The 15,343-nt window shown below is 39.5% G+C and overlaps 1 protein-coding gene across 1 annotated transcript; it reads right to left on the bottom strand.

Annotated features, from left to right (window-relative positions):
• Window positions 1-585: 585 nt before the first annotated feature.
• On the bottom strand, window positions 586-14,763 carry FBXO33 (F-box protein 33). The gene is given in 5 exon segments (XM_019644748.1): window positions 586-2,625; window positions 4,252-4,937; window positions 5,501-5,611; window positions 13,959-14,364; window positions 14,367-14,763. Coding segments are annotated over 5 exon segments (1,626 nt in total). The 5' UTR covers window positions 14,518-14,763; the 3' UTR covers window positions 586-2,353.
• Between the last annotated feature and the right edge of the window lie 580 nt (window positions 14,764-15,343).

The raw sequence follows: 15,343 nt of genomic DNA, 5'->3' as shown, positions 1-15,343 counted from the left end.
ACAAGGAAGTACAGGTCTGATGACAGTTCTTTGTGAGCAACAGATTATTCCAAGGTGAGGCAATGTCTGGAAAAGTCAATGTTTGGAATGATCAGGGGAGGAAAGATGGAAGAAGGAAAAGAAGCCACTTTCCGTCTCATAAATGATAGCTATTTGTCTCAATAACCAAGAATGGAGATTTCAAAGCCAAACTAAAGGAATATAGGGGTTTGTGAACTATTTAATACTGGCACATTGAAGTATTTTTGCATCCAGCATCAGAATTTTTAAAAATAAGAAGTTCTTATAGTCTATAAGTTAAGTTCTGCCACATCAGTAATGTATTCTAAATACATAATACACTTGGATTTTGTGCTAACCAGTCTTGTTTGCTTTTAAGCTTGTATTTTGCCAAAGTGAGTTAAAAAAATAAATATTTCCAAACTATTCAACCTAAGACTTTTTATGATATATTCTCCAGTTTAAGCTTTGCTGCCAGATTACAATAGGAGCTAACATATGATTATACACAATATAAGGATTATTGCAGTTTATTTAACACTAAAAGTTTTCATGCTTCATATACAATAAAATATATTTCAATGATCACTTTTTAATGCTTTATTCATTGATTAAAAGAATATACATTTAACATAAACCATATAACATCAGTCACCAGGTCAAACATTCAGCTGGTTTCCTTACAGTTTCTGTCAGGAGTTATTTTATCTGATCACATTTATAAGATAAAATCTCACCACATCTGGCATTTACACACACTGTGCCAGTGGATTCACACTACTGATGTACATATAAAATCCGCATGGTTATGTGCTCACTGGAGACAAAACAGTGCACACCTGTCAAAAGGTCATTTTAATATAAGATGGTAAAACCATTTGTAAAACACATATAAACTTTTTCCATAAATAGAATCATATCTGGACATCTGTTGCATAAATTGTGTTTCCAAAGCTTACAATAGAGCAGCCAGGTCTCAGCACTGCTGGGCACCCACGTCGGCTACTTACTTTATTATTGCAGACTGTCCTTTAACATTAAATGCACAACATTCGTACCACTTAAAACTGGGGTCAGGTGGAAGTCTCACAGAGACCACGTCTGTACCGCGGTTGCCCTGAAACAGTTAAGTCGGCTTTTAAAGCCTCTCAGATATAACAAGGTTTTAAAACATACTTCATGGAATGTTCTTCATGTATCATAGCAGCTCATACCTGTGATAGAACAAGCTTTCAGTTCTTCCTTTCTTCCTTTACATTCACTATTCACAGTGAAACAGGTGCATGATTTTTTTTTTGTTTTTTTTTGTTTTGTTTTTCAGAGTTCTGAGGTTGCTGACTGAGCCACAGCACAGCTGTGTACCACAGGTCGAAATTCGACCTTAAATATTACAATCTAGCAGTATCCGGCTGGCCAGAGTGGGCCGGCCCCTGCCAGCATGTGGGCACTTCTTCAGTTAAGTCTATTCTTTGGCAGCTGACACGCGCGCTGACAGAGAAAAATCCAGTGACTTGTTGCTAGGGATTTCACGACTAATGTTTGTTTGCAAGCATGTGTTTACAACTATGGGTTTTGATTTCCTCTTAGGAGGTTTTACCCTGGGATATAGTTTCTTTCTTCCTCACTATTTGAAATCCGGGCTAAAAAGCTAACTTGAACGTATAATGTTATTGATGAATAAAATTATGTCAGATATAGCATTAAAAAAAAAAATCCAACAATTTGAATATTCATGTTTATGTAAATGCATTTAAAAAAGGGTTAAGCAATATTCTAACCTAGTACTATACAAAATTCAGAATGGGAATTGGTGATATCAACTTTATATATGTAATGAAGGTTAAAGTCTTGGCTCTTTTGTTAAAGATAACTCATTTGGAATATTATCCTCCCTTCCATTTCAAAGAAAAATTAATGAAATGCTATTAGAATGCGTGAATGCAGTGCATTGCATACAAATCCACCAGGCTATGGATATATATCTATGTATGTATAAAAATATTTTGGCTCCTGAGTTCTGAACTCTGACACACAAAGGATAGAAACATCAAAAAGGCAGAGTAACTCAGTGAAAAATAAAGTTAGCCAGCAACCTCAGACAGCCTTCAGTTGTATATTCTTAAGGTTTAGTAACAAGTCCATTAACCGTGAAAACCCTATACATCGTCACTTTGAACTTCTAAACCAATACCCGACTATGTTCTTTGATCAAGAAGTAGAATATACACATATAATCCTATGAAGCTAATACTGATTACACACAGCACAAAGGGATTAATTCACACTACTGAAAAAAACATAATAGGACCCTACTTGCATATGTAACCACAGGAATTGTACATTTAAAAACAAGCTAAATGTCTTCGCTGAAGCTTTGCATCTCTCTGTAAAAGTGACGATTTGGTTCAGTGAAGACACTGAGTGATTCGATGTCCATGACTGCATGCCACGGTTGACCCAGGCCCAGGGATACCTGCTCAATAAGGTTATGCACTGGATCCACATCCTGGTCGGCCAGTTCACCTTGGTCAAAATCAATGCTTTCTTCGGTGACTTCAAGTACTTTTAGATCAGAGCCACGAAGACGAGCAATGGCAATGAGGTTGTGTGCCCACACTGTGTAACCTTGAAAATAAGCAAAAGACAAGCACTGTCATTTACTTGTATTGCTGTTTTGTCTATTTGATAAGTCTTTTCCACAAATTTTTATCTCAATTACCACTTTGGTTCTTTTCCTTTAAATATATATTGAGACTGGAAAAGCAAGTATGACTGTTTAGCCAGAAAAAACAAAACAAAGATAACCTAGAAGTTTGTCTCCAAGAACATCACTGTAGGTTGGTGAACTGGATATCCTATTCTGATATCACTGCATTTAGTAAAATCAAAGACATTTAAAGTATAATTTTAGTGTAAAGTATAATATATAGCTTTAGATAGTGATGTAAAGAAAATTTTTTATTTAATATCATTAACAATACATAGCAAACTGGTATTTTTTCATTAGTGAAAAATCATTCATAGTTCAGAGTTATGAAGTGACATTTTAAACTTTAAAGGTAAATTGTTAATTGTCAGTAGCAAATATGTAAAGTATAAAACAGTCATGGGAATGATATGTACTAACTTCAGAATAATAATTACCTCTGGGAAGGAATAAAGGGAATGGATGCAGGGGCTTTAGCTATATCTAACATCTTATTTCTTAAAAGAAGAAAAAAGGTTTAAAAAGACTGGATTAAATTAACTTTTGAATAAGCTGGCATTTCTTTATCCTTACAAAATCCTCATTTTACTTCTTAACTTCAGTACTGGCCTAGTCTTTGCTACCACCTCTGCTGGCTGATCAAGACAGAAAGTGAAACTTGAAAAGCAAGACACAAGTGCAGGGTAAAAAAGTAATTTCAAAATAATGAAACATGGCTAATAAAGATTACGATGGTCATGAAGACTTTCTATTTTGTATCCTGTAAATGTCTTATAAGTACCAACAAAGGAAGTAAAATGTTCTTCTAATTTGTCAGAATAGCAACTCTCTCTGCAAATGAGAATAGTTCGCCTTAGGATAAAAGGCCCCAGGAACAGTGGGTTAGCTCAGGTGGTTAAGAGTGCAGGGCACAGTGTTCATAACACCAAGGTTGCCAGTTCGATTCCCACATGGGCCACTGAGGTGTGCCCTCCACAACTAGATTGAAACTACTTGACTTGGAGCTGATGGGTCCTGGAAAAACACACTGTTTCCCAATAATCCCCAATAAAAAAAAAAAAGAAAAAAAAGATGAAAACCCTGAGTAAGAAATAAGCATATGCCCAATCAGTGGAACCACCATTAAAAAAATGTCATACAAATTAATATGTTGACACCTAGAATCTAGAATATGAGGCAGCAAACGTGAAAGAGGTCATATGTTCTCTTCTTTCTGTGTTATGTTTTTGAGAGATCTGTGATTGGGGAAATAGATCTACTGTAGGTAAATTAATATGTGTGTTTTCTTAGATAAATTTTTGTGAAATGCCATCAATCATATAGTGGAAGAAAAAGTAACGGGGAACTCTGAGCAGAACACTTGGGTTAGAAATACGACTTTCCACTTGTAAGAGGTATATCTTATAGACCTTAAAAAGTATAAAAATCTGCATATCTATTTGTTATAAGATTTCTTGACATTATAAATGCCAGTGCTATCTTTTTATTAGCATAATACATTTTAGGCGTAATATTAATATCAAATTATAGTGAAAATCACCTACCGTGAATGGCCAGAAGACAGAGCTTTGTGCACCTCCACGCTAATAAAACCAATGGATCTTCGTTTCTGTTGTCACTAAGATCTGGAAAACCAGACGTGTCAATCACATCATTCATTAATATAAAATGAGTGAGGAACTTGTCATACTGCCTGGATATGAGATCAACAATAGCTCCCGAAACACAAGTGATGTAGCTGTCAAAATGAATCCTCTCTAGTGGTATACTGGGTTTCAGAATCTTTAACATATCTTCACTCTTGATGTCAAAAGCCATTATGTAGACCCGAAGGCTGGTGCTCTTTCGTGACAAGGCTTTCCAATGCTCATCATTTGGCATGTTGTCCAGAGACTTGTGCATCACGGAAACATTGTGGACCAGGAGAGACAGTCGCTGCAAAGGCACATGGTTGCTATCAGTTAAGACTCTTGCCATCTCAGCTGTAAAGTCACAGAAATCCAGGGCAAGTGAGCGCAGATTCGCAAATCGCTCCAGCTCCACTGCAGTGATAAGGGTGCTGTTCCCAGGAATATTGTTGTCCAGTAAACTCAGGTGCTCCATGGTGTTGGCGATAGAATTTGAGAGAGATGATAGTGATGTTGGGGTTACTATTTCCAGCATAAACCCACAGGACAGCCATTTCAGTTGCCTACTATTACTCAGTATTTCTTCAAACAGCTGCTGAATTCTGCAAGGAAAACATGCCATAACGATCCTGTTAACGTTTAGCTCTAATCTTTTAACACCACCTTTTGTAAACAGACAATGAAATGGCATGCATGTAAAGATTTATTTTCTCTCAGTTAATTTCTATCCAACCCACAAGTATTATTATCATAAATACCCATTAAATTCACACTTAAATATGAATAAAATACAGTAAACCTACAGACATATTAAATATATAGATGTATTAAACATATAGAAATATGTTCTCCATCCAAGGAAAGCAGCATTTACACCAGTATGGTAGAAAAAACTGCTGATATACAACTTAGGTTATAGCAAAGGCAAGTAGAGAAATAACAGTTTAAAAAGCAGTTACCCAGAAAATTCTTTTATATTTCTCTTAAATATTTATAACACAGAATGGCATATATTGATCCCTGTACTTCATAGTTAAGACATTTCCAGGACATAAGTTCTTTTTATAAAAAAAATCATTTGTCTTCTGACTGTATCTTACAATTCTTCAGAGAAAACTAAAATTATTATTAATATAAGCCCTTTTCCACTAACTATATAACTTACTGCTTAATTTTTTTGCCATCAGGGTCCACCTTGCTGAGGTATGTATTTGACAAATTTCCTTGCTGTTGTAGAATGCTTATGTCTCCAAAGAGGCTAAACTTCTGGAGGTTCCTATAGGAAAAATAATTTAAAATGATTGTCTAAATAATTAATATACAAAAATACAAATATTAAAAATAAAAATATGCAGAAGGGATATTCTAGAAAAATTTCTACCTTATAACTCACTTAGAGTCCAATTAAATACTTTCAGATTGCTTTTTACATACAATATAAAGCAATGTGATACTGAAGTAACAGCATAAGCTTTACAGAATGAGGACTAGGGTTTAACAATTAGTTCAGATCTCAATATTTTAATGACCATGGAAAAGTCTTTTAATGTCCTTGAGACTCAATATTTTATCAGTAATAATAATACCTACCTTAAAAGGTTTAGGTTTGAATAAATAACAAAAATGACATGTGAAAGAACTGCGTAAGCTCTAAATTTTATACAGATGTTAATTATAATATAAATATTTCCCAAACCAGTTAACTTAGTCAACATGTTAAATGCTCAAGGGTGGGGCACTGCCCTGAAGATATCTTCTCAGTAGGAAATACTCTTTGACTAAAATCTAGAGAAACGTCCTTAGTTTTATGATCAAATGTATAGTTTATGATCAAGAGAGAAAAAACTGTAAAAATCTTTTGATTTTAGCTAATTTTAGATACAAAATACATACTTTGCTAATATTAAAGTTTTACAGCAAAGTAGGAGAAAACTAAAAACTGGATAAAGATAAAAAAGCTTAAATGCCAATAATAACCAAATAGAGATTCCACTTATAACACAAAACTGAGGATACCTTTAATAAGAAATGTATATCATAAGTGTGATAAAAGATTTAAGTAAATAAAAATAACATTTCTTGATAGTATGCCACATTTTCCTAAATTAATAACCTTAGTTTCACTAAAAAGCCTGATGAGTCTAAAATTTAGCTTCAATAATCATCATTAATGTCCACAACATGCAATTGCTCAAAAGGCATGTAACAAAAACATAGTTGGTTAGAAAGTTTTTCTCATGTTAATTCTTCAAATTAATTTAGCTCCGTTCCTATGGTAATATTAATAGGATACAATCTACTTACTAGTCCCTTTGCAAATCCTAAACTATGTTGTAAAAGAGCACAAAGTCAAACTGTTTGATAATCAATCTTTCTAAAACATGCAAAACCCATACTATTGCCAGAAGAGAATGAATTTCAACTTAATTGCATTCCTCTTTAATCCTACATTAAAAATTCATCAGTTCCAGACCCAGAGCTAAATCAGATCATTAAGTACTTATTACTTAGAAATTTAGCCTACAGATTCTTCTTACTCTTTGCTTACTCAATTATTAAAATATGCATTGTGTACCAATGACATGAAAAGTTATGGTGGTTACATTTCAAGTGTGCATTGAGTTTAGACTCTTAGAGTGGAAATAAAGGTGTTAAAAAGACTTATTTTTCTAAAAATCGTGTGTGACTAAGGAATTATTTGTAACTTTGTTAGGTGTATTAACGGCATTGTGGTTATATATAAAAATGTCCAGGGCCGGCCGAGCGGCTCAGTTGGTTAAGAGTTAGTTTAAGAGCGCAAGCTCTGAGCAACAGGGTGGCCGGTTTGATTCCCACATGAGCCAGTGACACTGCGCCCAAGCTGAGCTGCCACTGAACTGCCAACAGGTGGCAGGATGGCTCAGTTGTTGAGAGCACATGCTCCTAACAAAAAGACTGCCTGTTCTATGGTGGCTATGCCCACCTGCAACTAACTGAACACGGCACCTTGAGCTGAGCAGCACGACTGGACTTGGAGCTGAGCTTGCTGTGCCCTCCACAACTAAGATTGAAGGACAACTTGGCTGTTCCCTTCCCCCAATTCCCCAATAAAATCTTTAAAAAAACCCCAAACGGTTAAAACCTTTTATAATGCTGTAAAATAGCTCATAAAATGCAACTTTTCCTTTTTTAAACTGATAAAAGCTAAAATAATCTACGTTATTGCATGAAATTCTTTCAGGTCAATTCTATTCTTTTTAGTTCATGTTCACTATGAAGTGTGTTTTCATCCACATAACACTTTTTGATAACATATTTCCTCTTACAAATACTAATGAATGACCACAGCAAAATCAAACAAACAAACACAAACTCTTTAGAGAAATGGTCTCCAAGAGACCTTTCTGCCATGATGGAAATGCTGTAGCCTATGCTGTCCAATATGGTGGTCACTAGCCACATCCGGCTACAGAGCACTTGAAATGTGGCTATATGACTAGCTAAATCTTTAATTTTACTTAAAATTTAAATAGCTATATGTGGCTAGTGGCAATCATATTGCACAGCACAGATTTAGAGACCAGAAATAATTCTCCAGCTTATAAAAGTATGCCTTCTAGCTTTATTAGCTAAAAGCGATTTTTTAGAATCTGCTTTACAAATTTACTTAGTTATCATAGCAGAATTACCATCATCTTCAAATTCCAGGGGTTGCACAGAAAAGATTTTTAAAAATAAGATTGATGTGTTTAAAATTGCTATTTAACATGCTATTAAAAGATAATTTTAACACTACTAAGGACAAAAAAACTGAGTGAGTCTAACAGGGAAATGATGACAAATATCTGATTCTTCCTTTTCTTTATCCACATCCAAGCAGCAAGGTCTCTTGGCTCAACTTCCAAAACATATCCCAAATCCATCCACTTTTTTTCATCTCCACTATCTTCATCATCTCTTGCCTAGATCAACGCAACAGCTTCCCTACTACCTCTCTTGCTCCCTCTTATAATTGATTCATTACACAGCAACCAGAGTGATTGTCTTAAAATGCAAATTAGATCATATTACTCTTCTCCTTAAAAGTTTTTCAAAGACTTCTTCTATTCTTAGAATACTCTAAATTTCTTTCCTAAGCCCACATACCCCATTCCTTTCTCCCTCTACATCTCAGAGCTCATCAGGACACCATTCTTATCCCCATTCACATGATCCTGCCATACTTTCTTTCTTATTGCTCCAACAGCTAAAATTTTGTCTGGCCTAATGACTTGGCTTACCATTTTTTCCTGTAAGGAATGCTAGTTACTCAGGTCTTCAGATGGGCAATTCTTGTCATTCGTGTTGCAGTTCAAGTGTCTTTTTCTGAAGATTTTCCCTTTCCACTCTAACATTGCCACCTAGTCAGTATTACATAGCCCTCTTTTATTTTCAGATTTTCTTTTATTTTCACAACCTAAATATAGTTTCTTTCGTTTGTTTACTTGTTTCTGTCTGCGTTTCCCCTCTAGAATGTTGACTCCATGGGAACATGAAGTTGTCTTCACTGCTTGGCACAGTAGTAGGCTCTCAATATTTAGAGGAAAAAAAATAGATTTTTTTTATAACTATAATCTTAGGTCGTACATAAATTGATCAAGTTGGGTGAACTCTTCCAAAGCAGCTTCAGAACTAACACATTAAAATGGAAATAATTTAATCGCTTCACTCAAAAGCTGCTACCGGCCGAGTGGCACAATGGTTAAGAACTGGCTTGGGACGCCAGAGGGCCCCGGTTCAGATCCCACATATGAGGGCCAGTGACACTGCCCTCTACAGCTAAGATGCTGAACAACAGCTCAACCTGGAGCTGGGCTGCCATGAGTCGCCGGCGACGGCGTAGGCTGCAGCCCCTGTGGCAGTGGGTTGCCATGGGCTACCGTATGTAGCCAGCAGCCAGCGTGAGCGGCCAGCAGCTGCAGTGAGCGGCCGTCCAGAAGCCGGCGACTGATCTGCCTCGTCCAGGAAGAGCGCAATGATGGTGCCAACTTGGGCCAGTGAAGCAACGTCCTCCACAACTAGACTGAAGAACAAAAGGACAGCAACTTGTCTGTTCCCCTTCCCCCAATTCCCCAGCACTTTTCCCATGCCCCCAATCCCCGCCCCCCCAAAAAAATCTAAAAAAAACCAAAACAAAACAGAAAAATATTTTACTCTGACATTCTTTTGTTGAGTTTTACTTCCTGTCCTCCATCTATCAGTTTTCAATCATTCTAAGAATGTATCTGTGGGCTAGAGAGAGCCCTAATTCCTCTCAGCAACCCCCCCAGGAGGTTAGTTTCTTTAGCAGGTTAGAGGCTGATCCCTTCTCAAAGACCTTGAAGGTAACCCTATGGAACCACTTTAATTTGTCAATTTTAAGGTAAGGAGTCTGTTGAGTACGCAATGTCTCACCTCACTTCTCTATGGACAACCACCTCTTGGTAGTGTAGACTGGTCAGGGGTCCTATATATATTAATATATTTATTCTGTAAATGAGCTTCATTAAGCAAATAATAAAAGTTAGAGGGCCAGTCAGGTGGCTCAGTTGATTAGAGCGCGAGTTCTGAGCAACAGGGTTGCTGGTTCGATTCCCATATGGGCCAGTGAGCTGAGCCCAAGCTGAGTTGCGGCTGAGCTGCCAAAGGGCGGCCAGATGGCTCAGCCTGGTGAGAGTGCGTGCTCTTAACAACAAGGTTGCCGGTTCGACAACCTGCATGGGATGGTAGCTGCATAAGATTGAAGGACAACAACTTGACTTGGAGTTGATGGGTCCTGGAAAAGCACAATGTTCCCCTTTCCCAATTCCCCAACACTGTTCCCTTCCCCAATTCCCTAATTTAAAAAAAAAATGTAAACTCTAAAAAGTAAACTATTATTACATGTATATATTAAACTATGATGGGGGAAAATATTCAAGAAAAATAAAGCTGAGGGTTGTCAGTGGTAACACCTTCAAGGCATTTCCTACCAGTTTAGATAGAAATGGGAAATATCCCAAGATTTTTAACTGATTTTAAGATATAATTTTAAATGGCCTTATCAGTTATTGGGTCTTGGTACACAGATGTTGAGAAAACAATACAAAGGTAAGGCTCCCCTTTCCTGCCCATGTCAAATCACCAAGACCAAATCTAAGAATTATTAAAGACCTTCTACTACGAAGACGGTATATAAGCTGGCAGTCACGAAATGGTCAATCTACATACATCTAGTTAGAGCTGTAACCCAGAATTTTAAAAAGAAAGTCAATGTCATACAAATCTCTCACCTGTTGCAGTATTTATCTTTTTAAAAAAGTACTGCCCCCAATCCAGCATTTCATCCCCAAAAAGCTTATGTAAAGTATTTATATAGTCCAGAAAAGCATAAACCAGACGATGACAATGTACCTATGCCTACTGTTTAAGAACAACTATTTTTAACGATTGCGTCTATTAGCTGTTATTACAAATCTTGTTGTCCATGAACTCTCATTTTTCCTAAGGAGTCTAAAATACAGTATTTCAGTAGGCAGTACTCAACTTGACAACCAGATTAAATCCTAAAGATGTGTATCTAAATTTGTTGTTTTGAACTTCTAGGTACAATTTCTTGTAGGACAATTGCAGAAGAAATTCAGCCTACTTAACCTATAATACAGTTGAATGAGTACATACTGTGCTTCTCTTCTTACTGTTTCAAGAAGGCAGGTATTCTACCATTCTGTAAAGAAGGGAGCTCTGAAAACTGGAGGACTGAGAAGCATTTTTGAGCCTCTGTGATTCTCATCAGCTGTTGCTAACGCCTAAGATATCAGTAAGGTGGCTATAGTCACTGAGAGTACATGTACATATGAAACCCAGAAATCAAGCAAAACGAAATGCCTACTATCCTCTCAGGACGGTCTTGAAAATTTCCCATAATTCTAGGTTCTAGTTTCAGTTCTTTTCCTGAGGAATACGAAAATAACTGGAACACAACAAAATAAGAGTCTGCATTGTATGAATTATATATATATAAAGGAAATCAGCACAAAGCCTGCAAACATAAAGCTTGTGACCTGGTAGGTTTCATACCCCTTTTTTCTACTTATAAGATGGCAGAAATCATAAAATGAAACCCCTGTAAATTTAGCTTGGAAATGTAAAGAACAATGTTAACTGTTCATTTTTCTCATTAGTTCTTAAATTTTATGTTTTTAGAAAACCAAAAAACACTAAATGAAGTTGTTTTGGGTCTTCATTGAACCTCAGTCTATAGTTTAAGAGATTATGGAAGGAAATAAGAATAGGCTTGACCAGAGTTACCAAAATAAACAACTCACTTTAAAACATTATGAAATTTGTTAAAATGTAAAGAAAACTAATTCTATTTATGTTTTTAACACTCACATTAATATTTCCAATATTACTAGGATGTCTCAAGACATTTTCTAAAACAATGGTCAGATTAACTTATTTCCAAACACACCATTAAAAAAAAAACCCTTTGAAATATCATTAGTAGAAATAATACAGGTAATGACACTAACTTTAATTTTATACATACACAATGAATATGCTTCCAAAGCAGCACAATACACAGCACCACCCTTACAGTAAATGACAAGGAAACCTTAAAATCAGGAATGATCATGTGTTGTATTTGTATAGAAGTGATCGCTGACCCAGAAGGACAGGCATAGGGTGGCCTTATAGACAGGTAGTCTGGGATGCTAATAAAAGTGGAGGGTATTGCTTTTATTAATTATACCTCAACAAAGCAGAAAAGAAAGTGTAAGGGGGAAAAAGGGAGGGAGAGAAGAATTAAACAACAAAGGTGAGACGTACTATACCACTATTTTGCCTATATAACATTATCCATCCATCCATCCATCCAACCAACCAACCAACCAACCAATCAACCAGTTATTAAAACACTTAAAAGGAACTAGGCCCTATGCAAGACTTGTTCTGACTCAGACCAAAGGCACACATTTTTTGGATGGTTGTTCAGAAGTGCTACTGGATCCCAGAACAGAAAAATCTAACTGGTACTCACTGAATTCACCCCCACTGTCTGTCTCATCAGTGGTTAAGTGCTAAGTGATTGAATCTTTTCAATTTCTGGGTCAGTTGGCCCTGTTGCCATACATTCAACTCTGACGAAGTCTCCAACCTGGGTCAACACCAATTTACAGCCTCAAAAGGCCTCTCTTGCCACATAAAATCGAAGTAAGAGAATAGAATGACTTGGTGTGAAAAGCAAGGGAAATACACAGGCCACTGGAATGATGGAACCATGCTCTAGATACAACTTGGAGCTATATGCTTATTTCCAGCCCTTTTGATTCAGGCACATAATTAAAAAAAAAATATATATATATATATACACACACACACACATACATATATATAATTTTATTAGCATTAAACCAGGATGGTCTCTCAACCCTGTTCAACATAATGCATGATATTCAACATATTGTATTTACTGCAAAAGTAAGGACACTGCTCTTTGAGAAAAACAATGCTGTATGACAATGTGCACATCACTTGACACTGCTAAGTGTCAGTTTCCTTTCTATAAAATAGGGATAATAGCCATCCTGCCTAACTCACAGGGTCAAATAAGAGTGAATGTCAAAGTACTTGTAAACTGCTGAACTATTGGGTTGTTGGACAATATTAATACCATGTACATTGCTCCTTCTTGACCTTTTGAACTTTCTTCCAACTCGTAGTTTAATTGTAAGGTTAGTTAGAATATCCAGATACAGAAAATAAAAATTAATAGGCTGTTGGAGACAGCAATAGAGAAATAAAAGGAAATACTGATTAGGATACTGGGTCAGAACATAGAAGGAAGTTAGTCCCAGAATTACAGTAAAGTCCTGATGCAAAACCAGGACAGTTTGTTATCCTTTGCAAACACCCGCCAGTTCGCCCAACACAGCCAACCACCATGCTGTATTGTGTGTGCTACTTTTAGGTGAATCACTGGGGACAAGTTGATTCTGGAGGTGCAAGAGGTTGGGACTTCCAACCCTGATGATCAGGCTCTTCCTAATCCCTAGGTTTAACAAGCACTCCTCCTACTGTTTGTGCCTGGCCCAGTTAATCAAAACTATTCCGGGTAAGAAAATGGCTGTCAGGGTTTCTTTTAGGGAGGATCTTGTAACTATGAGACACCAGCGGCATACCTACTCCTTCACCTACCACGAACTATCTATTTTGAACGAACAGTTTCAGAGTCAGAAAAACCGAAATTATGTTTTGTTTCTCCCAAGCCTCACAAGGTCTCATCGCCCGAGCGTCAGCTCTCCCATTTGTAAAATGAAGAATGACGGCGCCTGTCAGCTCCATCGCACCGCCACCGAGAGGATGAATGAGAGTGCCTGGAAGGCGCCAGGAGTAAGGTCTGATAAACGTCAAGTACATCGCTGTTTTTTAAATATTTCGATGAGTCCCGTTATGCCCTCCCGCCTCCAGGAAATCGCCGGCTTAGAACTGACTCCCCCAGTCACTCAAGCAAGCAACGCTGAAGCCGGCCGGGCGTATCCGCACTGAATCTATTTCGGGGTGAGAGGAAGGAGGCGACTCTGAACCCCGGGAGAGGGGGAGGGGGAAAAGGAGAGTGGATGGAAGGACCAAGAGGAGCCTACCTGTTGTTTCGGATGCTGACCAGCACGCACAGTACCAGCTCCAAGTAGGTGCGCAGCACTTCCAGCCAACGAGTTGAGAGTTGCAGGGCCTCGACCTCTTCCCCGCCAGTGCCGGTATCCGCGCCGCCTCGGTCTCCCGGGCCGCCTCCTCCGTTCAGGTAATTCTCCGCGGCGAACTCAACGCGCAGCTCTCGCACGAACCAGCCGCACTTGCGCATGAGAAATTCGAGCCGAGGCTGCTCCGCGGGTGAGATCCGGAGGCAGATGCGGAGCTGGGGCCAGAGTGCCGGGTAGAAGAGGCACTCGCGCCAGTGCGAGCAGGAGGCCGACGCCCGCAGCCGGTCGGGTGCCGGTAAGAAGGAGAAGATGTGCACGATCAGCTCGCTGGGCAGCGACGCGGCGCCCGCCGGCTGCCGGCCGCCGGCCGCCCCCGCAGTCCCCGGAGCAGCCCCCGCAGCCGTCGCAGCCGCTGCCGCCGCCACCGCGCCGCCCGGGCGGCCCCGGCTCGGGTTCGAGCTCCCGGCGGTCGCGGCTGCGGCACTGACAAGAACAACAACATCAATGACAAGGAAGAAGGGGGCGGAACCGTCGTGGGTCTCGGCGGAACCAAGTGCAGCACAAGTTGCGGATAGGGGGAAAGGCCCCTGCGGGGGTGGCCTCCAGATAGCCAGCCTCTAGTCTCTCAAACTCTACTCACGCACATCCAAGGCCCGCAAACTCAGTAACTTCAAAGCCGTCGCCTGTACTGTTTAAGGTCCCGGAAGCGGCAGGATTTATTGTTAGGAAACGACAGCCCTCCCCGCGTCGGAAGGCAAAGGCAGAGCAATGGTAGGAGCTAAGTTTGACGTCGCTGGGGGTGGGAGGAGCCCGGCGCGGATGGGAGCGACTTCCGGAAGAGGGAAGCGTCGGGTAGCCGGTAGAGCGGGGAGACGCGGCACGTGACCCCTGACGCACGCAGGCAGCCCGGGTGGGGCGGGAAGCGCGGAAAGTGCGATCAGCTTTGGGCGCCCTTTCTCGTCTCACAGTGGCTGCTGAGTGCCATCAAGTCCCTAAGTCGGTTAGTTTGGGCGCTCAGACGTGGACGTCGCGGAACTCGGGTTAGTGTGAGGGGTCGTGATGCTTCTCTTTAGTCTTTTCTCAATGGTTGTACCGAAGACTCAGAGCCACAGTGCCAGCATGCAGGGTCTTTTCAGCCGTCCCGCCTGCCCAGCGTATTGTTAAGCGTTTCTGAGAGGCAGCCACTAAGGAGCGGGAGCGGGCGCACTCACGTGCGAACGCGGACGGGCTGTGCTGGCAAAGGAGAAGCGCGCGGCGGGCGGCGGAGACGCGGGTCCGAGGCCGAAGTCCACCTTCTGCCGGGGTCTGACTGTGCTAACAGACCTCCG

The sequence above is a fragment of the Hipposideros armiger genome, unplaced genomic scaffold (assembly GCF_001890085.2).
Source record: "Hipposideros armiger isolate ML-2016 unplaced genomic scaffold, ASM189008v1 scaffold_90, whole genome shotgun sequence".
Taxonomy (NCBI): Eukaryota; Metazoa; Chordata; class Mammalia; order Chiroptera; family Hipposideridae; genus Hipposideros; species Hipposideros armiger.
This window is presented reverse-complemented; position numbering and strand designations above follow the sequence as displayed.